Consider the following 25,474-nt stretch of genomic DNA (forward strand, 5'->3'; position numbering starts at 1 on the left):
ACTCTTTCTAAGTTATTATTAAGTTTATTTTGTATTACAAGTGTATGATTTGATATTTGATTATTGTTTTGTTGTTATTTTTTTGGTCGAATAGACTGTAACATTTCTGTTTGTTTTTTACTAATAAAAATTGCCTCCTATATACAAGAATATAACTACTATAATACTGCTCCTATATACAAGAATATAACTACTATAATACTGCTCCTACATACAAGAATATAACTACTATAATACTGCTGCCTATATATACAAGAATATAACTACTATAATACTGCTCCTATATACAAGAATATGACTACTATAATACTGCTCCTTTATACAAGAATATAACTACTATAATACTGCTCCTATATACAAGAATATAACTACTATAATACTGCTCCTATATATAAGAATATAACTACTATAATACTTCTCCTATATACAAGAATATAACTACTATAATACTGCTCCTATATACAAGAATATAACTACTATAATACTGCTCCTATATACAAGAATATAACTACTATAATACTGTCTCCTATATACAAGAATATAACTACTATAATACTGCTCCTGTATACAAGAATATAACTACTATAATACTGCCTCCTATATACAAGAATATAACTACTATAATACTGTCTCCTGTGTAGAGTATATAGAAGTGCTATAAGCACAGATCAGATGACACATACCTGATGAGTGGCGAAAATCAGCGTTGGCCGTGTCCGGATTCACTGTGGGGATACTCGGTAAGGACGGGCGGCTCACCCACTTACTCAGACTGATATTCTGTCCTCGTCTCTTTTCGGAGCTGGGGGGGACGGTGCTGATCCCACTCAGAGTAAATGAGGTTATGGTCCCCAGTTCTGCTGTGGTCCCTTGTAGTTTGTCCCCCAACTGTTGTTGGCTTCTCCTCTTTTCATTCCTATAATTTTCCATTTCTTGCTGTTTTTGTCTCATCTTGTCTTGTGCAGACTTTGATATTGTGATTATCTGGAATAAATTATTCAATTAATAAATATTAAAAATATATTAAAATGATTAAATTATACAGTCTCAGCAGGCTGTACTAATGGAGCGCCGATAACACTGATCAATGCTGTTCTATGGCAGGCTGTAGTAATGGAGCGCCGATAACACTGATCAATGCTGTTCTATGGCAAGCTGTAGTAATGGAGTGCCAATAACAGTGATCAATGCTGTTCTATGGCAGGCTGTAGTAATGGAGCGCCGATAACACTGATCAATGCTGTTCTATGGCAGGCTGTAGTAATGGAGCGCCGATAACACCGATCAATGCTGTTCTATGGCAGGCTGTAGTAATGGAGCACCAATAACACTGATCAATGCTGTTCTATGGCAGGCTGTAGTAATGGAGCACCAATAACACTGATCAATGCTGTTCTATGGCAGGCTGTACTAATGGAGCGCCGATAACACTGATCAATGCTGTTCTATGACAGGCTGTAGTAATGGAGCGCCGATAACACTGATCAATGCTGTTCTATGGCAGGCTGTAGTAATGGAGCACCAATAACACTGATCAATGCTATTCTATGGCAGGCTGTAGTAATGGAGCACCAATAACACTGATCAATGCTGTTCTATGGCAGGCTGTACTAATGGAGCGCCGATAACACTGATCAATGCTGTTCTATGGCAGGCTGTAGTAATGGAGCGCCGATAACACTGATCAATGGTGTTCTATGGCAGGCTGTAGTAATGGAGCACCAATAACACTGATCAATGCTGTTCTATGGCAGGCTGTAGTAATGGAGCGCCGATAACACTGATCAATGCTGTTCTATGGCAGGCTGTAGTAATGGAGCGCCGATAACACTGATCAATGCTGTTCTATGGCAGAATGTAGTAATGGAGCACCAATAACACTGATCAATGCTGTTCTATGGCAGGCTGTAGTAATGGAGCACCAATAAGACTGATCAATGCTGTTCTATGGCAGGCTGTAGTAATGGAGCGCCGATAACACGGATCAATGCTGTTCTATGGCAGGCTGTAGTAATGGAGCACCAATAACACTGATCAATTCTGTTCTATGGCAGGCTGTAGTAATGGAGCACCAATAACACTGATCAATGCTGTTCTATGGCAGGCTGTAGTAATGGAGCGCCGATAACACTGATCAATGCTGTTCTATGGCAGGCTGTAGTAATGGAGCGCCGATAACACTGATCAATGCTGTTCTATGGCAGAATGTAGTAATGGAGCACCAATAACACTGATCAATGCTGTTCTATGGCAGGCTGTAGTAATGGAGCACCAATAAGACTGATCAATGCTGTTCTATGGCAGGCTGTAGTAATGGAGCGCCGATAACACGGATCAATGCTGTTCTATGGCAGGCTGTAGTAATGGAGCACCAATAACACTGATCAATTCTGTTCTATGGCAGGCTGTAGTAATGGAGCACCAATAACACTGATCAATGCTGTTCTATGGCAGGCTGTAGTAATGGAGCGCCGATAACACTGATCAATGCTGTTCTATGGAAGGCTGTAGTAATGGAGTGCTGATAACACTGATCAATGCTTTTCTATGACAGGATGTAGTAATGGAGCACCGTTAACACTGATCAATGCTGTTCTATGGCAGGTTGTAGTAATGGAGTGCCAATAACACTGATCAATGCTGTTCTATGGCAGGCTGTAGTAATTGAGTGCCGATAACATTGATCAATACTATTCTATGGCAGGCTGTAATAATGGAGCACCGATAACACTGATCAATGCTGTTCTATGGCAGGCTGTAGTAATGGAGCACCAATAACACTGATCAATGCTGTTCTATGGCAGGCTGTAGTAATGGAGCACCAATAACACTGATCAATTCTGTTCTATGGCAGGCTGTAGTAATGGAGCGCCAATAACACTGATCAATGCTGTTCTATGGCAGGCTGTAATAATGGAGCGCCGATAACACTGATCAATGCTGTTCTATGGCAGGCTGTAGTAATGGAGCGCCGATAACACTGATCAATGCTGTTCTATGGCAGGCTGTAGTAATGGAGCGCCGATAACACTGATCAATGCTGTTCTATGGCAGGCTGTAGTAATGGAGCACCAATAACACTGATCAATGCTGCTCTATGGCAGACTGTAGTAAAAGAGCGCCGATACCACTGATCAATGCTGTTCTATAGCAGGCTGTAGTAATGGAGCACCAATAACATTGATCAATACTATTCTATGGCAGGCTGTAATAATGGAGCACCGATAACACTGATCAATGCTGTTTTATGGCAGGCTGTAGTAATGGAGCGCCAATAACGCTGATCAATGCTGTTTTATGGCAGGCTGTAGTAATGGAGCGCCAATAACACTGATCAATGCTGTTCTATGGCAGGCTGTAGTAATGGCGCACCAATAACACTGATCAGTGCTGTGCCATAGGCCTAGAATTGAACAGTGTATGCAATCGAAAGATTCCATGTAATAATCTCCTATGGGGACTAAAAAAAATTGTAAAATATTATTTTAAAAAAATGTATAAATGTGAATAAGCCCCTCCCCTAATAAAAGATTAAAAAAAACTCCTTTTTTCCCAATTTTTTTTAAAAAATGTAAAATAAAAATAAACAAATATATGTGATATGGCCACGTGCGGAAATGCCCGAAATATGAAAATATAATGTTAATGAAACCCTACGGTAATGTGGTAAAAAAATAAATACCAAAGTCCAGAATTTCTGATTTTTGGTCACTTCATATATCAGAACCGGGAAAAAACGGATTACAGCACAAAAAATGCTCCTCATACAGCCCTGTGTACGGAAAATAATAAGGAATAATAAGTACTGATTTTTTTTTCCAAATAGTTATGACAAGGGTTAAGAAGTTCATATTGTTTGGTCCAAACAATCTATAAACTTCAGTGCAGCAAATAAAAAAAAAATATGCCTCGTGTGGTCATGAGAGGTACTGCAGATAGGTCTTCTCTTTTGCCATTCCTTGGTCTTAAGTAATTCTTATTTTCTTCATCTGGTTTTTGAATCTACAATAAATAATATAAATATTTCCTGCAAGTAACAATACAGTATATGTCAATCCTGGCCTAGAATAATTCACAAACTAAAGACAAGCTATAAGAAAGTGAGCCTCGTGTGGTCATGTGTGGTACTGCAGTTATTTCTGCACTAACTAAACAGACTGCTGAGACCCAATTAGCTCCTAGCAGGCTATAACTACCCCTCCCCCTTACTACAATAAATACTTAAATAATAACTGACACAACAACAATTTAACTTTTCCGTGGGTGGGGATCGGCCACAGCTTTATTTATAAAATTACTTATATAAATAACAATTTAACTGTAACAAAGACACCGATTGGCTTCTTACCAACCCGAGAGGTGCTGCCACACTGTCCTGTGTGGAGGTCTACCCCGGGTTGACCCCGCTTTCACCGTCTTCTTATCGCCAAGCTGTGACTTACAATAAACAAAGATACAAAAAGGGAGGGAGGGAGGGCAAAACTCCGGGTCCTGGGCAGATTGAGGGGGGAAGGGAGGCACCACAGCTATAAATACCCAGGGGAGGGCCTCTGAAAGCCCGGGAAACTATTACACCCCTGATTGGTGCACTCCTTCCCCCCCACCCATGGGACATACCACTGTAGCCATTGGCAAGTTTTACAGGCGGGGTAGGGGGCTAAAAACCTTGCCTGTATATTTCTTAACCTCTTACTGCTCACCAGTCAGGGGGCAAGCTAGTTATGCACAGCTTGCCCCTCCATTATTCTCATGGTGATACCAAGTGATCTGCACTCCAGAATATTCTCACAGTAAATGACCTACCCGCGTATTGTTCTCCTTCCCTTCCTCTTCTCCGTTGACTAGCTGGGGTAGCGGTCTGGCATCAGTGTCTTTGGCTGCAGATGGTTCGGTTGTTTTTCTAGGGATCGGATCCATGGCGGCGTCCATAGCGTTTATGGCACGGTTGTCTGTTTGATCAGCGTCTGTGTGTGAGGAGGTAGAAACACAAAGCGTATTATCATATTGTATCCACATCTACTGTGCAGGGAAATATGGCCAGCACAACAGAAGTGTAGCAGGAAGAATCTGTATACTGCTGCTATCTCTATGGGATCAGGATATATAGAAGTTATACACCTCCCCACCAGCTCTATCTGTATACTGCTGCTATCTCTATGGGATCAGTATATATAGAAGTTATACACCTCCCCTCCAGCTCTATCTGTATACTGCTGCTATCTCTATGGGATCAGTATATATAGAAGTTATACACCTCCCCTCCAGCTCTATCTGTATACTGCTGCTATCTCTATGGGATCAGTATATATAGAAGTTATACACCTCCCCTCCAGCTCTATCTGTATACTGCTGCTATCTCTATGGGATCAGGATATATAGAAGTTATACACCTCCCGTCCAGCTCTTTCTGTATACTACTGCTGCTGCTATCTTTATAGGATCAAGATATATAGTAGTTATACACCTCCCCTCCAGCTCTTTCTGTATACTGCTGCTACTATCTCTATGGAATCAGGATATTTAGTATTTATACACCTCTGCTCCAGCTCTATCTGTATACTGCTGCTGCTATCTCTATGGGATCAGTATATATAGTAGTTATATACCTCCCCTCCAGCTCTTTCTGTATACTACTGCTGCTATCTTTATAGGATCAAGATATATAGTAGTTATACACCTCCCCTCCAGCTCTTTCTGTATACTGCTGCTACTATCTCTATGGAATCAGGATATTTAGTATTTATACACCTCCGCTCCAGCTCTATCTGTATACTGCTGCTGCTATCTCTATGGGATCAGTATATATAGTAGTTTTATACCTCCCCTCCAGCTCTTTCTGTATACTACTGCTGCTATCTTTATAGGATCAAGATATATAGTAGTTATACACCTCCCCTCCAGCTCTTTCTGTATACTGCTGGTATCTCTTCCCCTTCCCTGAGGCTGTGTTCACACCCTGTAGTTTGCTGTATTTCTACAGTTACTGCTGTGATGTACTCGGCATCGTGGCACTATTTTACCGCAGTTGAACAAATAATGATACAAACTTGTCATTTTTAATGCGATTTGGGAAAATCTTAGCACAGAACACATTCAAAACACAGTGGAAGCCTGAAGCCTAAATCTTCATAAATCCTCCAGTTGTGCTTATAGGGAAAATGACTTTATCCTATTGGCAATATTTCTCTAATCAGTTCATCTGGGCGACCTCCAGCACCAGAAGCCTAATTAGATGACCAGGTGCAGTGATCAGACTCCACCCCCTCTCTCTGCAAAGTCAGAGGATTCATTAGGAAATCATTTCAGTGATGGCTGAAAACCCCACGCCTGCTACATTAGCTAAGACAGGTAGGCAAATAGAAATACACAAGAACCTCCACATTATTCTCTAATAATAGCCTATGCTGCACTATATAAGCAAAAACAAATTAAATAATAATAATAATTATAATTTGGGAGTGCTTCTTTAACAGATTTCAATAATCGTCTTTTTTCCAATATGTAGTAAGGTCAGGCTCCAGGTCTACATGACACCAGCCCTATATTTCTTACCGTAACGCTACAAACAATGGCGGTAACACAATATCCTCGCGGGTCACATGATCTCCCTTCCCCATTGTCAGGTCCCAGCCATTGTGCGCCTCGCAGCTCCGCTTATTATCCCATTATGTTGGTTACAGTTTGTAGCAGAGAATGTTGTTACTTTGCTACATTGTAACAATCCTTCTCCAGCTCAGGTGTAACCATCGCGTCACTAATTGCTCAGTAAAGTGAACGCGTAATTACCGGCGACTGATCGCCAACATCTCCCAGGGCGATGGTGAGAACATAACATGGCAGGCTGTAGAACAGTGTTTTTCACACAGTGTGTCTCCAGCTGTTGCAAAACTAATACTCCCAACATGCCTGTTTTGCAACAGCTGGAGGCCCACTGGTTGGGAAAAACTGCTTTGAGCATCCTTGGTCTCCCATCCACTGCCCAGACCATGATAACTGCTGCTTAGCATGCTGGGAGTTGTAGTTTTGCAACAGCTGGAGGCACACCTGTTGGGAAACACTGCTCTGAGCATTGCTGTTGGTCTCCCATCCACTGCCCAGACCATGATAGTTTTGCAACAGCTGGATGCCCCCTGGTTGGGAAACACTGCTTTGAGCCTCGTTGGTCTCCCATCCATTGCCCAGACCATGACACCAGCTGCTTAGCATGCTGGGAGTTGTAGTTTTGCAACAGCTGGAGGTACACTGTATGGAAAAAACTACTGCAGAGCATACTGGGCGTCGTATTTTTCCACAGATCACAGTTCACACTTACCTACAGATCGTCCGGATTTGCCCTCATCTTCCAGATCACTGCTGTAAAGGAAATAAAAAACTTTGGAGTTACTATAAGTTCACACTGTGTCAATTAATCCTGGATACAATTTAGAACATTATAATAAATGTTATTGACTGTAACAAAAAAGCTATAAAAAAAGATGGGAGTTTTTAAACAGCTGGAGGCACACTGGTTGGGAACCACTGCTCTGAGCTTTGTTGTTGGTCTCCCATCCACTGCCCAGACCATGATTCCTGCTGCTTAGCATGCTGGGAGTTGTAGTTCTGCAACAACTGGAGGCACACTGGTTGGGAAACACTTCTCTGTATCATGGTTCTTTAAAGGGGTACTCTGTCACGCCCTCTCCCGTAGACTTGCATAGCGGGGGCGGGGCTTCATGTCACATAGGGGTGGAGTCACAATGTCACGATACTCCACCCCATGGTCGGCACCCGGCAGTTTGTGAGCTGGCAGTGCGGCGTGCAGCTCAAAGACGTGGGTGCCGAATGCAAGATTGCGGGGGTCCCCAGTGGCAGGTCCCCCGTGGTCAGACATCTTATCCCCTATCCTTTGGATAGGGGATAACATGTCTTAGGGCTGGAGTACCCCTTTAACCAGTAGCTCTTCAGCTGTTGCAAACTACAACTCCCAGCATGCCCGGACAGCCAATGGCTGTGATGTTGGTGTTTTCCTGCACCACCCCAATACTATGCCCGGCACAGTCACCTTCTCGGATGAGATCCTTGTCTGGGGGTCGGGGATGATTTCCTCCGCTGAGCTGTAGTAAAGTTCTGCGCTGCACCGGACTGACTCGGCTCTGCTGCACCTCCTGAGGATTTACTTATGGGAGGAATCAACAGCCCCCCAAGGGACATAGGGGTCTTCTCCTCACCGGAGCACACAGATTGTAGAGACTGCAGGGAGGAAGAAAGAAGATAGATAGATAGATAGATAGATAGATAGATAGATAGATAGATAGATAGATAGGAGATAGATAGATAGGAGATAGATAGATAGATATGAGATAGATAGATATGAGATAGATAGATATGAGATAGATAGATAGATATGAGATAGATAGATAGATATGAGATAGATAGATAGATAGATAGATAGATAGATATGAGATAGATATGAGATAGATAGATATGAGATAGATATGAGATAGATAGATATGAGATAGATATGAGATAGATAGATATGAGATAGATATGAGATAGATAGATATGAGATAGATATGAGATAGATAGATATGAGATAGATAGATAGATATGAGATGGATAGATATGAGATGGATAGATAGATAGATATGAGATAGATAGATAGATAGATATGAGATAGATAGATAGATAGATAGATATGAGATGGATAGATAGATAGATAGAGAGATATGAGATGGATAGATAGATAGATAGATAGATAGAGAGATATGAGATGGATAGAATTATGACCATTCTATCTAGTGCTCATCCCCTGGTCATGCTGTCGCTCTGGTCTTTTACCTCTATATATGAGGTGTTTTCTCCTCTTCTGTCCTCCTCTCGGCTCCTCTGGGTGGCGCTCTCCTCTGCTGCGCTGTTATGAGGTGTGGGGCTCCTCTGGATGGGGGGTACGGGTTTGGTTACATTTAGTAACCTCTGGGAGGCGCTCCTGGGTACTGCAGGCTTCAGGGGGGCGTTCAGCGAGGTTATGAGTTCAGATGGAGCTGTAATGGGGATCACAAAGAAGATAGACTGGGCTGGGGGGAGATATATGGAGGGGTCTGTTATGGGGGAACCCCTACTATTAGTCATACACACCCTATAAGGACCGTACTCATCCCCTCTTATTAGTCATACACACCCTATAAGGACCGTACTCATCCCCTCTTATTAGTCATACACACCCTATAAGGACCGCACTCACCCCCTCTTATTAGTCATACACACCCTATAAGGACCGTACTCATCCCCTCTTATTAGTCATACACACCCTATAAGGACCGTACTCATCCCCTCTTATTAGTCATACACACCCTATAAGGACCGCACTCACCCCCTCTTATTAGTCATACACACCCTATAAGGACCGTACTCATCCCCTCTTATTAGTCATACACACCCTATAAGGACTGCACTCACCCCTCTTATTAGTCATACACACCCTATAAGGACCGCACTCATCCCCTCTTATTAGTCATACACACCCTATAAGGACCGCACTCATCCCCTCTTATTAGTCATACACACCCTATAAGGACCGCACTCACCTCCTCTTATTAGTCATACACACCCTATAAGGACCGTACTCATCCCCTCTTATTAGTCATACATACCCTATAAGGACCGCACTCACCCCCTCTTATTAGTCATACACACCCTATAAGGACCGCACTCACCCCCTCTTATTAGTCATACACACCCTATAAGGACCGTACTCATCCCCTCTTATTAGTCATACACACCCTATAAGGACCGTACTCATCCCCTCTTATTAGTCATACACACCCTATAAGGACCGCACTCACCTCCTCTTATTAGTCATACACACCCTATAAGGACCGCACTCACCTCCTCTTATTAGTCATACACACCCTATAAGGACTGCACTCACCTCCTCTTATTAGTCATACACACCCTATAAGGACCGCACTCACCCCCTCTTATTACTCATACACACCCTATAAGGACCGCACTCACCCCCTCATATTACCTATACACACCCTATAAGGACCGCACTCACCTCCTCTTATTAGTCATACACACCCTATAAGGACCGCACTCATCCCCTCTTATTAGTCATACACACCCTATAAGGACCGCACTCATCCCCTCTTATTAGTCATACACACCCTATAAGGACCGCACTCACCTCCTCTTATTAGTCATACACACCCTATAAGGACCGTACTCATCCCCTCTTATTAGTCATACATACCCTATAAGGACCGCACTCACCCCCTCTTATTAGTCATACACACCCTATAAGGACCGCACTCACCCCCTCTTATTAGTCATACACACCCTATAAGGACCGTACTCATCCCCTCTTATTAGTCATACACACCCTATAAGGACCGTACTCATCCCCTCTTATTAGTCATACACACCCTATAAGGACCGCACTCACCTCCTCTTATTAGTCATACACACCCTATAAGGACCGCACTCACCTCCTCTTATTAGTCATACACACCCTATAAGGACTGCACTCACCTCCTCTTATTAGTCATACACACCCTATAAGGACCGCACTCACCCCCTCTTATTACTCATACACACCCTATAAGGACCGCACTCACCCCCTCATATTACCTATACACACCCTATAAGGACCGCACTCACCCCCTCTTATTAGTCATACACACCCTATAAGGACTGCACTCACCTCCTCTTATTAGTCATACACACCCTATAAGGACCGCACTCACCTCCTCTTATTACTCATACACACCCTATAAGGACCGCACTCACCTCCTCTTATTAGTCATACACACCCTATAAGGACTCCACTCACCTCCTCTTATTAGTCATACACACCCTATAAGGACCGCACTCACCTCCTCTTATTACTCATACACACCCTATAAGGACCGCACTCACCTCCTCTTATTAGTCACACACACCCTATAAGGACCGCACTCACCCCCTCTTATTACTCATACACACCCTATAAGGACCGCACTCACCCCCTCTTATTAGTCATACACACCCTATAAGGACCGCACTCACCTCCTCTTATTAGTCATACACACCCTATAAGGACCGCACTCACCCCTCTTATTAGTCATACACACCCTATAAGGACCGCACTCACCCCCTCTTATTAGTCATACACACCCTATAAGGACCGCACTCACCTCCTCTTATTAGTCATACACACCCTATAAGGACCGTACTCATCCCCTCTTATTAGTCATACACACCCTATAAGGACCGCACTCACCCCCTCTTATTACTCATACACACCCTATAAGGACCGCACTCACCCCCTCTTATTACTCATACACACCCTATAAGGACTGCACTCACCCCCTCTTATTACTCATACACACCCTATAAGGACCGCACTCACCTCCTCTTATTACTCATACACACCCTATAAGGACCGCACTCACCTCCTCTTATTAGTCATACACACCCTATAAGGACCGCACTCACCTCCTCTTATTAGTCACACACACCCTATAAGGACCGCACTCACCCCTCTTATTAGTCACACACACCCTATAAGGACCGCACTCACCCCTCTTATTAGTCACACACACCCTATAAGGACCGCACTCACCCCCTCTTATTAGTCATACACACCCTATAAGGACTGCACTCCCCTCCTCTTATTAGTCATACACACCCTATAAGGACCGCACTCACCCCCTCTTATTACTCATACACACCCTATAAGGACCGCACTCACCTCCTCTTATTAGTCACACACACCCTATAAGGACCGCACTCACCCCTCTTATTACTCATACACACCCTATAAGGACCGCACTCACCCCCTCATATTACCTATACACACCCTATAAGGACCGCACTCACCCCCTCATATTACCTATACACACCCTATAAGGACCGCACTCACCCCCTCTTATTAGTCATACACACCCTATAAGGACCGCACTCACCCCCTCATATTACCTATACACACCCTATAAGGACCGCACTCACCCCCTCTTATTAGTCATACACACCCTATAAGGACTGCACTCACCTCCTCTTATTAGTCATACACACCCTATAAGGACCGCACTCACCTCCTCTTATTAGTCATACACACCCTATAAGGACCGCACTCACCTCCTTTTATTAGTCACACACACCCTATAAGGACCGCACTCACCCCCTCTTATTACTCATACACACCCTATAAGGACCGCACTCACCCCCTCATATTACCTATACACACCCTATAAGGACCGCACTCACCCCCTCTTATTAGTCATACACACCCTATAAGGACTGCACTCACCTCCTCTTATTAGTCATACACACCCTATAAGGACCGCACTCACCTCCTCTTATTACTCATACACACCCTATAAGGACCGCACTCACCTCCTCTTATTAGTCATACACACCCTATAAGGACTCCACTCACCTCCTCTTATTAGTCATACACACCCTATAAGGACCGCACTCACCTCCTCTTATTACTCATACACACCCTATAAGGACCGCACTCACCTCCTCTTATTAGTCACACACACCCTATAAGGACCGCACTCACCCCCTCTTATTACTCATACACACCCTATAAGGACCGCACTCACCCCCTCTTATTAGTCATACACACCCTATAAGGACCGCACTCACCTCCTCTTATTAGTCATACACACCCTATAAGGACCGCACTCACCCCTCTTATTACTCATACACACCCTATAAGGACCGCACTCACCCCCTCTTATTAGTCATACACACCCTATAAGGACCGCACTCACCTCCTCTTATTAGTCATACACACCCTATAAGGACCGCACTCACCTCCTCTTATTAGTCATACACACCCTATAAGGACCGCACTCACCTCCTCTTATTAGTCATACACACCCTATAAGGCCCACACTCACCCCCTCTTATAAATCATACACACCCTATAAGGACCGCACTCACCCCTCTTATTACTCATACACACCCTATAAGGACCGCACTCACCCCTCTTATTAGTCATACACACCCTATAAGGACCGCACTCACCTCCTCTTATTAGTCATACACACCCTATAAGGACCGCACTCACCCCCTCTTAATAGTCATACACACCCTATAAGGACCGCACTCACCTCCTCTTATTAGTCATACACACCCTATAAGGACCGCACTCACCTCCTCTTATTAGTCATACACACCCTATAAGGCCCACACTCACCCCCTCTTATTACTCATACACACCCTATAAGGACCGCACTCACCCCTCTTATTACTCATACACATCCTATAAGGACCGCACTCACCCCTCTTATTACTCATACACACCCTATAAGGACCGCACTCACCCCCTCTTATTAGTCATACACACCCTATAAGGACCGCACTCACCCCCTCTTATTAGTCATACACACCCTATAAGGACCGCACTCACCCCCTCTTATTAGTCATACACACCCTATAAGGACCGCACTCACCCCTCTTATTACTCATACACACCCTATAAGGACCACACTCACCTCCTCTTATTAGTCATACACACCCTATAAGGCCCACACTCACCCCCTCTTATTAGTCATACACACCCTATAAGGACCGCACTCACCTCCTCTTATTAGTCATACACACCCTATAAGGACTGCACTCACCCCCTCTTATTACTCATACACACCCTATAAGGACCGCACTCACCCCTCTTATTACTCATATACACCCTATAAGGACCGCACTCACCCCTCTTATTACTCATACACACCCTATAAGGACTGCACTCACCCCCTCTTATTAGTCATACACACCCTATAAGGACCGCACTCACCCCCTCTTATTACTCATACACACCCTATAAGGACCGCACTCACCTCCTCTTATTAGTCATACACACCCTATAAGGACCGCACTCACCCCCTCTTATTAGTCATACACACCCTATAAGGACCGCACTCACCTCCTCTTATTAGTCATACACACCCTATAAGGACTGCACTCACCTCCTCTTATTACTCATATACACCCTATAAGGACCGCACTCACCCCTCTTATTAGTCATACACACCCTATAAGGACCGCACTCACCTCCTCTTATTAGTCATACACACCCTATAAGGACCGCACTCACCCCCTCTTATTAGTCATACACACCCTATAAGGACTGCACTCACCTCCTCTTATTACCTATACACACCCAATAAGGACCGCACTCACCCCCTCATATTACCTATACACACCCTATAAGGACCGCACTCACCTCCTCTTATTAGTCATACACACCCTATAAGGACCGCACTCACCCCTCTTGTTACTCATACACACCCTATAAGGACCGCACTCACCCCCTCTTGTTACTCATACACACCCTCTAAGGACCGCACTCACCTCCTCTTCTTAGTCATACACACCCTATAAGGACCGCACTCACCCCCTCTTATTACTCATACACACCCTATAAGGACCGCACTCACCTCCTCTTATTACTCATACACACCCTATAAGGACCGCACTCACCTCCTCTTATTAGTCATACACACCCTATAAGGACCGCACTCACCCCTCTTATTACTCATACACACCCTATAAGGACCGCACTCACCCCCTCTTATTAGTCATACACACCCTATAAGGACCGCACTCACCTCCTCTTATTAGTCATGCACACCCTATAAGGACTGCACTCACCTCCTCTTATTAGTCATACACACCCTATAAGGACCGCACTCACCTCCTCTTATTAGTCATACACACCCTATAAGGACTGCACTCACCCCTCTTATTAGTCATACACACCCTATAAGGACCGTACTCACCTCCTCTTATTAGTCATACACACCCTATAAGGACCGCACTCACCCCCTCTTATTAGTCATACACACCCTATAAGGACCGCACTCACCTCCTCTTATTAGTCATACACACCCTATAAGGACCGCACTCACCCCCTCTTATTAGTCATACACACCCTCTAAGGACCGCACTCACCCCTCTTATTAGTCATACACACCCTATAAGGACCGTACTCACCCCCTCTTATTAGTCATACACACCCTATATGGACCGCACTCACCCCCTCTTATTAGTCATACACACCCTATAAGGACTGCACTCACCCCTCTTATTAGTCATACACACCCTATAAGGACCGTACTCACCCCCTCTTATTAGTCATACACACCCTATAAGGACCGCACTCACCCCCTCTTATTAGTCATACACACCCTATAAGGACCGCACTCACCTCCTCTTATTACTCATACACACCCTATAAGGACCGCACTCACCCCCTCTTATTAGTCATACACACCCTATAAGGACTGCACTCCCCTCCTCTTCTTAGTCATACACACCCTATAAGGACCGCACTCACCCCCTCTTATTACTCATACACACCCTATAAGGACCGCACTCACCTCCTCTTATTAGTCATACACTCCCTATAAGGACCGCACTCACCTCCTCTTATTAGTCATACACACCCTATAAGGACCGCACTCACCTCCTCTTATTAGTCATACACACCCTATAAGGACCGCACTCACCTCCTCTTATTAGTCATACACACCCTATAAGGACCGCACTCACCTCCTCTTATTAGTCGTACACACCCTATAAGGACCGCACTCACCTCCTCTTATTAGTCATACACACCCTATAAGGACCGCACTCACCTCCTCTTATTAGTCATACACACCCTATAAGGACCGCACTCACCTCCTCTTATTACTCATACACACCCTATAAGGACCGCACTCACCTCCTCTTATTAGTCATACACACCCTATAAGGACCGCACTCACCCCCTCTTATTACTCATACACACCCTATAAGGACCGCACTCACCCCCTCTTATTAGTCATACACACCCTATAAGGACTGCACTCCCCTCCTCTTATTAGTCATACACACCCTATAAGGACCGCACTCACCCCCTCTTATTACTCATACACACCCTATAAGGACCGCACTCACCTCCTCTTATTAGTCATACACACCCTATAAGGACCGCACTCACCTCCTCTTATTAGTCATACACACCCTATAAGGACCGCACTCACCTCCTCTTATTAGTCATACACACCCTATAAGGACCGCACTCACCTCCTCTTATTAGTCATACACACCCTATAAGGACCGCACTCACCTCCTCTTATTAGTCATACACACCCTATAAGGACCGCACTCACCTCCTCTTATTAGTCATACACACCCTATAAGGACCGCACTCACCTCCTCTTATTAGTCATACACACCCTATAAGGACTGCACTCACCCCCTCTTATTAGTCATACACACCCTATAAGGACCGCACTCACCTCCTCTTATTAGTCATACACACCCTATAAGGACCGCACTCACCTCCTCTTATTAGTCATACACACCCTATAAGGACCGCACTCACCCCCTCTTATTACTCATATACACCCTATATGGACCGCACTCACCTCCTCTTATTAGTCATACACACCCTATAAGGACCGCACTCACCTCCTCTTATTAGTCATACACACCCTATAAGGACCGCACTCACCTCCTCTTATTAGTCATACACACCCTATAAGGACCGCACTCACCTCCTCTTATTAGTCATACACACCCTATAAGGACCGCACTCACCTCCTCTTATTAGTCATACACACCCTATAAGGACCGCACTCACCCCCTCTTATTAGTCATACACACCCTATAAGGACCGCACTCACCTCCTCTTATTAGTCATACACACCCTATAAGGACCGCACTCACCCCCTCTTATTAGTCATACACACCCTATAAGGACCGCACTCACCCCTCTTATTACTCATACACACCCTATAAGGACCGCACTCACCTCCTCTTATTAGTCATACACACCCTATAAGGACCGCACTCACCCCTCTTATTACTCATACACACCCTATAAGGACTGCACTCACCTCCTCTTATTAGTCATACACACCCTATAAGGACTGCACTCACCTCCTCTTATTAGTCATACACACCCTATAAGGACCGCACTCACCTCCTCTTATTAGTCATACACACCCTATAAGGACCGCACTCACCCCCTCTTATTACTCATACACACCCTATAAGGACCGCACTCACCTCCTCTTATTAGTCATACACACCCTATAAGGACCGCACTCACCTCCTCTTATTACTCATACACACCCTATAAGGACCGCACTCACCCCCTCTTATTAGTCATACACACCCTATAAGGACCGCACTCACCTCCTCTTATTAGTCATACACACCCTATAAGGACCGCACTCACCTCCTCTTATTAGTCATACACACCCTATAAGGACCGCACTCACCTCCTCTTATTAGTCATACACACCCTATAAGGACCGCACTCACCCCCTCTTATTAGTCATACACACCCTATAAGGACCGCACTCACCCCTCTTATTACTCATACACACCCTATAAGGACCGCACTCACCTCCTCTTATTAGTCATACACACCCTATAAGGACCGCACTCACCTCCTCTTATTACTCATACACACCCTATAAGGACCGCACTCACCTCCTCTTATTAGTCATACACACCCTATAAGGACCGCACTCACCCCTCTTATTACTCATACACACCCTATAAGGACCGCACTCACCCCCTCTTATTAGTCATACACACCCTATAAGGACCGCACTCACCTCCTCTTATTAGTCATACACACCCTATAAGGACTGCACTCCCCTCCTCTTATTAGTCATACACACCCTATAAGGACCGCACTCACCCCCTCTTATTACTCATACACACCCTATAAGGACTGCACTCACCCCCTCTTATTAGTCATACACACCCTATAAGGACTGCACTCCCCTCCTCTTATTAGTCATACACACCCTATAAGGACCGCACTCACCTCCTCTTATTAGTCATACACACCCTATAAGGACTGCACTCACCCCTCTTATTACTCATACACACCCTATAAGGACCGCACTCACCCCCTCTTATTACTCATACACACCCTATAAGGACCGCACTCACCTCCTCTTATTAGTCATACACACCCTATAAGGACTGCACTCACCCCCTCTTATTAGTCATACACACCCTATAAGGACCGCACTCACCTCCTCTTATTGGTCATACACACCCTATAAGGACCGCACTCACCTCCTCTTATTAGTCATACACACCCTATAAGGACCGCACTCACCTCCTCTTATTAGTCATACACACCCTATAAGGACCGCACTCACCCCCTCTTATTAGTCATACACACCCTATAAGGACCGCACTCACCCCTCTTATTACTCATACACACCCTATAAGGACCGCACTCACCTCCTCTTATTAGTCATACACACCCTATAAGGACCGCACTCACCCCTCTTATTACTCATACACACCCTATAAGGACCGCACTCACCTCCTCTTATTACTCATACACACCCTATAAGGACCGCACTCACCTCCTCTTATTAGTCATACACACCCTATAAGGACCGCACTCACCCCTCTTATTACTCATACACACCCTATAAGGACCGCACTCACCCCCTCTTATTAGTCATACACACCCTATAAGGACCGCACTCACCTCCTCTTATTAGTCATACACACCCTATAAGGACCGCACTCACCCCTCTTATTACTCATACACACCCTATAAGGACCGCACTCCCCTCCTCTTATTAGTCATACACACCCTATAAGGACCGCACTCACCCCCTCTTATTACTCATACACACCCTATAAGGACTGCACTCCCCTCCTCTTATTAGTCATACACACCCTATAAGGACTGCACTCACCCCTCTTATTACTCATACACACCCTATAAGGACCGCACTCACCCCCTCTTATTACTCATACACACCCTATAAGGACCGCACTCACCTCCTCTTATTAGTCATACACACCCTATAAGGACTGCACTCACCCCCTCTTATTAGTCATACACACCCTATAAGGACCGCACTCACCTCCTCTTATTAGTCATACACACCCTATAAGGACCGCACTCACCTCCTCTTATTACCTATACACACCCTATAAGGACCGCACTCACCCCCTCTTATTACTCATACACACCCTATAAGGACCGCACTCACCCCCTCTTATTAGTCATACACACCCTATAAGGACCGCACTCACCCCTCTTATTACTCATACACACCCTATAAGGACCGCACTCACCTCCTCTTATTAGTCATACACACCCTATAAGGACCGCACTCACCCCCTCTTATTACTCATACACACCCTATAAGGACCGCACTCACCCCCTCTTATTAGTCATACACACCCTATAAGGACCGCACTCACCTCCTCTTATTAGTCATACACACCCTATAAGGACCGCACTCACCCCTCTTATTACTCATACACACCCTATAAGGACTGCACTCACCCCCTCTTATTACTCATACACACCCTATAAGGACTGCACTCCCCTCCTCTTATTAGTCATACACACCCTATAAGGACTGCACTCACCCCCTCTTATTACTCATACACAACCTATAAGGACCGCACTCACCTCCTCTTATTAGTCATACACACCCTATAAGGACCGCACTCACCCCCTCTTATTACTCATACACACCCTATAAGGACCGCACTCACCTCCTCTTATTAGTCATACACACCCTATAAGGACTGCACTCACCCCCTCTTATTAGTCATACACACCCTATAAGGACCGCACTCACCTCCTCTTATTAGTCATACACACCCTATAAGGACCGCACTCACCTCCTCTTATTACCTATACACACCCTATAAGGACCGCACTCACCTCCTCTTATTAGTCATACACACCCTATAAGGACCGCACTCACCCCCTCTTATTACTCATACACACCCTATAAGGACCGCACTCACCCCCTCTTATTAGTCATACACACCCTATAAGGACCGCACTCACCCCTCTTATTACTCATACACACCCTATAAGGACCGCACTCACCTCCTCTTATTAGTCATACACACCCTATAAGGACCGCACTCACCCCCTCATATTAGTCATACACACCCTATAAGGACCGCACTCACCTCCTCTTATTACTCATACACACCCTATAAGGACTGCACTCACCTCCTCTTATTAGTCATACACACCCTATAAGGACCGCACTCACCCCCTCTTATTAGTCATACACACCCTATAAGGACCGCACTCACCTCCTCTTATTAGTCATACACACCCTATAAGGACCGCACTCACCCCTCTTATTACTCATACACACCCTATAAGGACCGCACTCACCCCTCTTATTACTCATACACACCCTATAAGGACCGCACTCACCTCCTCTTATTAGTCACACACACCCTATAAGGACCGCACTCACCCCCTCTTATTACTCATACACACCCTATAAGGACTGCACTCACCGCCTCTTATTAGTCATACACACCCTATAAGGACCGCACTCACCTCCTCTTATTAGTCATACACACCCTATAAGGACCGCACTCACCTCCTCTTATTAGTCATACACACCCTATAAGGACCGCACTCACCTCCTCTTATTAGTCATACACACCCTATAAGGACTGCACTCCCCTCCTCTTATTAGTCATACACACCCTATAAGGACCGCACTCACCTCCTCTTATTACTCATACACACCCTATAAGGACCGCACTCACCTCCTCTTATTAGTCATACACACCCTATAAGGACCGCACTCACCTCCTCTTATTAGTCATACACACCCTATAAGGACCGCACTCACCCCCTCATATTACCTATACACACCCTATAAGGACCGCACTCACCTCCTCTTATTACCTATACACACCCTATAAGGACCGCACTCACCTCCTCTTATTAGTCATACACACCCTATAAGGACCGCACTCACCTCCTCTTATTACTCATACACACCCTATAAGGACCGCACTCACCTCCTCTTATTAGTCATACACACCCTATAAGGACCGCACTCACCCCTCTTATTACTCATACACACCCTATAAGGACCGCACTCACCTCCTCTTATTAGTCATACACACCCTGTAAGGACTGCACTCACTCCCTCTTATTAGTCATACACACCCTATAAGGACCGCACTCACCTCCTCTTATTAGTCATACACACCCTATAAGGACTGCACTCACCCCTCTTATTACTCATACACACCCTATAAGGACCGCACTCACCTCCTCTTATTAGTCATACACACCCTATAAGAACCGCACTCACCTCCTCTTATTACTCATACACACCCTATAAGGACCGCACTCACCTCCTCTTATTAGTCATACACACCCTATAAGGACCGCACTCACCCCCTCATATTAGTCATACACACCCTATAAGGACCGCACTCACCTCCTCTTATTAGTCATACACACCCTATAAGGACTGCACTCACCTCCTCTTATTAGTCATACACACCCTGTAAGGACTGCACTCACTCCCTCTTATTAGTCATACACACCCTATAAGAACCGCACTCACCCCTCTTATTAGTCATACACACCCTATAAGGACTCCACTCACCTCCTCTTATTAGTCATACACACCCTATAAGGACCGCACTCACCCCCTCTTATTAGTCATACACACCCTATAAGGACCGCACTCACCTCCTCTTATTAGTCATACACACCCTATAAGGACCGCACTCACCTCCTCTTATTAGTCATACACACCCTATAAGGACCGCACTCACCCCTCTTATTACTCATACACACCCTATAAGGACCGCACTCACCCCTCTTATTAGTCATACACACCCTATAAGGACTGCACTCACCTCCTCTTATTAGTCATACACACCCTATAAGGACTGCACTCACCTCCTCTTATTAGTCATACACACCCTATAAGGACTGCACTCACCCCCTCTTATTAGTCATACACACCCTATAAGGACTGCACTCACCCCCTCTTATTAGTCATACACACCCCATAAGGACCGCATTCACCTCCTCTTATTAGTCATACATACCCTATAAGGACCGCACTCACCTCCTCTTATTAGTCATACACACCCTATAAGGACCGCACTCACCCCCTCTTATTAGTCATACACACCCTATAAGGACCGCACTCACCTCCTCTTATTAGTCATACAAACCCTATAAGGACTGCACTCACCTCCTCTTATTAGTCATACACACCCTATAAGGACTGCACTCACCCCCTCTTATTAGTCATACACACCCTATAAGGACCGCACTCACCCCCTCTTATTAGTCATACACACCCTATAAGGACCGCACTCACCCCTCTTATTACTCATATACACCCTATAAGGACTGCACTCACCCCTCTTATTAGTCATACACACCCTATAAGGACCGCACTCACCCCCTCATATTAGTCATACACACCCTATAAGGACTGCACTCACCCCCTCTTATTACTCATACACACCCTATAAGGACCGCACTCACCCCCTCTTATTAGTCATACACACCCTATAAGGACCGCACTCACCCCCTCATATTAGTCATACTCACCCTATAAGGACTGCACTCACCCCTCTTATTAGTCATACACACCCTATAAGGACTGCACTCACCCCTCTTATTAGTCATACACACCCTATAAGGACCGCACTCACCTCCTCTTATTAGTCATACACACCCTATAAGGACTGCACTCACCTCCTCTTATTAGTCATACACACCCTATAAGGACTGCACTCACCCCCTCTTATTAGTCATACACACCCTATAAGGACCGCACTCACCTCCTCTTATTAGTCATACACACCCTATAAGGACTGCACTCACCCCCTCTTATTAGTCATACACACCCTATAAGGACCGCACTCACCTCCTCTTATTAGTCATACACACCCTATAAGGACCGCACTCACCCCCTCTTATTACTCATATACACCCTATAAGGACCGCACTCACCTCCTCTTATTAGTCATACACACCCTATAAGGACCGCACTCACCCCCTCTTATTAGTCATACACACCCTATAAGGACCGCACTCACCCCCTCTTATTAGTCATACACACCCTATAAGGACCGCACTCACCCCCTCGGGCGCTGAAGCCTTCAGACATTCTCCTCTTCACCTTGTCCTTCAGCCGGGAGGTCTCCAGGGCCGCACTGTCCACCTCGTCCTCTCTCTGGTTCCTCTCATTAGATTTGCTCAGTTTTAGAGGAAGGGATTCATTATACCGTTCAGGATCCAAAATCTCTGGCTGCAGATCATCTCCCCCCCACATGTAGGATCGCTTCACCTGCAGGCCCAGCGAGGACTGAAGGGCGGCTGAGGACAGAAAGTGAGACATGTCCATCACTGAGGGCAATATCCAAGGTCATCACCAACAATATGGGCTGATTAATTATATCTATAGGGTCAGAACTTTGCTTTTTTGATACACAGCGCTAAATCCCCTGCACAAATATAGAATTACATGATAATATTATCGAGGCCTGCTGCCACCACAAGAGGGAGCTATAGAACTTACTGTATACTGTTAAAGCATCTGTAAACAGTAAGATCCTAAGCTCCCCCTAGTGGTGGTTGCAGACAGAACTGTAACATTTACTGTAACTCCACATTTATGTAGGTGATTTGAATCTCAATCAGCCCCCAATCACTTCATATAAGAAAAGTATTATAGTAGTTATATTCTTGTATATAGGAGCAGTATTACAGTAGTTATATTCTTGTATATAGGAGCAGTATTATAGTAGTTATATTCTTGTATATAGGAGCGGTATTACAGTAGTTATATTCTTGTATATAGGAGCAGTATTACAGTAGTTATATTCTTGTATATAGGAGCAGTATTATAGTAGTTATATTCTTGTATATAGGAGCAGTATTATAGTAGTTATATTCTTGTATATAGGAGCAGTATTATAGTAGTTATATTCTTGTATATAGGAGCAGTATTACAGTAGTTATATTCTTGTATATAGGAGCAGTATTATAGTAGTTATATTCTTGTATATAGGAGGCAGTATTATAGTAGTTATATTCTTGTATATAGGAGGCAGTATTATAGTAGTTATATTCTTGTATATAGGAGCAGTATTATAGTAGTTATATTCTTGTATATAGGAGCAGTATTATAGTAGTTATATTCTTGTATCTAGGAGGCAGTATTATAGTAGTTATATTCCTGTATATAGGAGCAGTATTATAGTAGTTATATTCTTGTATATAGGAGCAGTATTATAGTAGTTATATTCTTGTATATAGGGGCAGTATTATAGTAGTTATATTCCTGTATATAGGAGCAGTATTATAGTAGTTATATTCTTGTGTATAGGAGACAGTATTATAGTAGTTATATTCTTGTATATAGGAGGCAGTATTATAGTAGTTATATTCTTGTATATAGGAGCAGTATTATAGTAGTTATATTCTTGTATATAGGAGCAGTATTATAGTAGTTATATTCTTGCACATAAGGACAGTAATACAGTAGATATATTATATCACACAGGGCTTAGTATTATAGTATCCTTGCCTGTAGAGGGCAGTATTACAGCTATTAGTTCAGGGGTATTACAGATGAATGATGTATTATAGTAATGTACAGATGTTGGTTCCTCTCACAGACCTGTGTCGGACGTTCCCCATCCGTTTCCCAGCAGCTGCAGGTTGGTGTCGATGTTCCCATTGCGGAGGGACATGTACGCTGGTTTTATTTTGGGAACGCTGCCACAATAAACAGCAACTGAGGCTCTGATGTTGGCTGCAATAATAAAGGCACCAAAGAGAGTATTTATTCCGGGCCGATCTTTCTCCGCCTGGGAACATTCTTCATTATGGCCCCTTTGTCTCACCCACTTGAGCGGCCTGTGATGGACACACTCTCTGCTTTGGCCCAATAAATGGAGAATACACAATGCTGAACTTTATTTAACATGATGTCTGGAGGGTTTAGTTTGTGCTACAAGAATTAAGTTCTATCTGTATACTGCTGCTATCTCTATGGGATCAGGATATATAGTAACTATATACATTCCCTCCAGCTCTGTCTGTATACTGCTGCTATCTCTATGGGGATCAGGATATATAGTAGTTATACACCTCCCCTCCAGCTCTATCTGTATACTGCTGCTATCTCTATGGGATCAGGATATATAGTAATTATATACATTCCCTCCAGCTCTGTCTGTATACTGCTGCTATCTCTATGGGATCAGGATATATAGTAGTTATACACCTCCCCTCCAGCTCTATCTGTATACTGCTGCTATCTCTATGGGATCAGGATATATAGTAATTATATACATTCCCTCCAGCTCTATCAGTATACTGCTGCTATCTCTATGGGATCAGGATATGTAGTAATTATATACATCCCCTCCAGCTCTATCTTTATACTGCTGTCATCTCTATGGGATCAGGATATATAGTAATTATACACCTCCCCTCCACCTCTGTCTGTACACTGCTGCTATCTCTATGGGATCAGGATATATAGTAATTATATACATTCCCTCCAGCTCTGTCTGTATACTGCTGCTATCTCTATGGGATCAGGATATATAGTAGTGATACACCTCCCCTCCAGCTCTATCTGTATACGGCTGCTGCTACCTCTATGGGATCAAGATATATAGTTATACCCCTCCAGCTCTATCTGTATTC

The 25,474-nt window shown here is 44.4% G+C and overlaps 1 protein-coding gene across 4 annotated transcripts in view; it reads right to left on the minus strand.

The window, feature by feature from the left end:
• TOGARAM2 (TOG array regulator of axonemal microtubules 2) overlaps positions 1-25,474 on the minus strand; it is a 112,405-nt gene that overhangs the window by 36,863 nt on the left and 50,068 nt on the right. For 3 of the 4 annotated variants that reach the window (XM_056568563.1, XM_056568564.1, XM_056568566.1), the window contains exons 3-9: positions 24,438-24,572; positions 22,895-23,131; positions 8,818-9,020; positions 8,042-8,229; positions 7,313-7,353; positions 4,804-4,964; positions 684-984 (exon numbers count right to left, since the gene is read on the minus strand). In XM_056568563.1, coding sequence (XP_056424538.1) covers positions 684-984; positions 4,804-4,964; positions 7,313-7,353; positions 8,042-8,229; positions 8,818-9,020; positions 22,895-23,131; positions 24,438-24,572 — 1,266 coding nt within the window. The remainder of the gene's footprint in view (positions 1-683; positions 985-4,803; positions 4,965-7,312; positions 7,354-8,041; positions 8,230-8,817; positions 9,021-22,894; positions 23,132-24,437; positions 24,573-25,474) is intronic. The other variant, XM_056568565.1, reaches the window with a different exon arrangement.

Source organism: Hyla sarda, chromosome 3 (genome assembly GCF_029499605.1).
Source record: "Hyla sarda isolate aHylSar1 chromosome 3, aHylSar1.hap1, whole genome shotgun sequence".
Lineage (NCBI taxonomy): Eukaryota > Metazoa > Chordata > Amphibia > Anura > Hylidae > Hyla > Hyla sarda.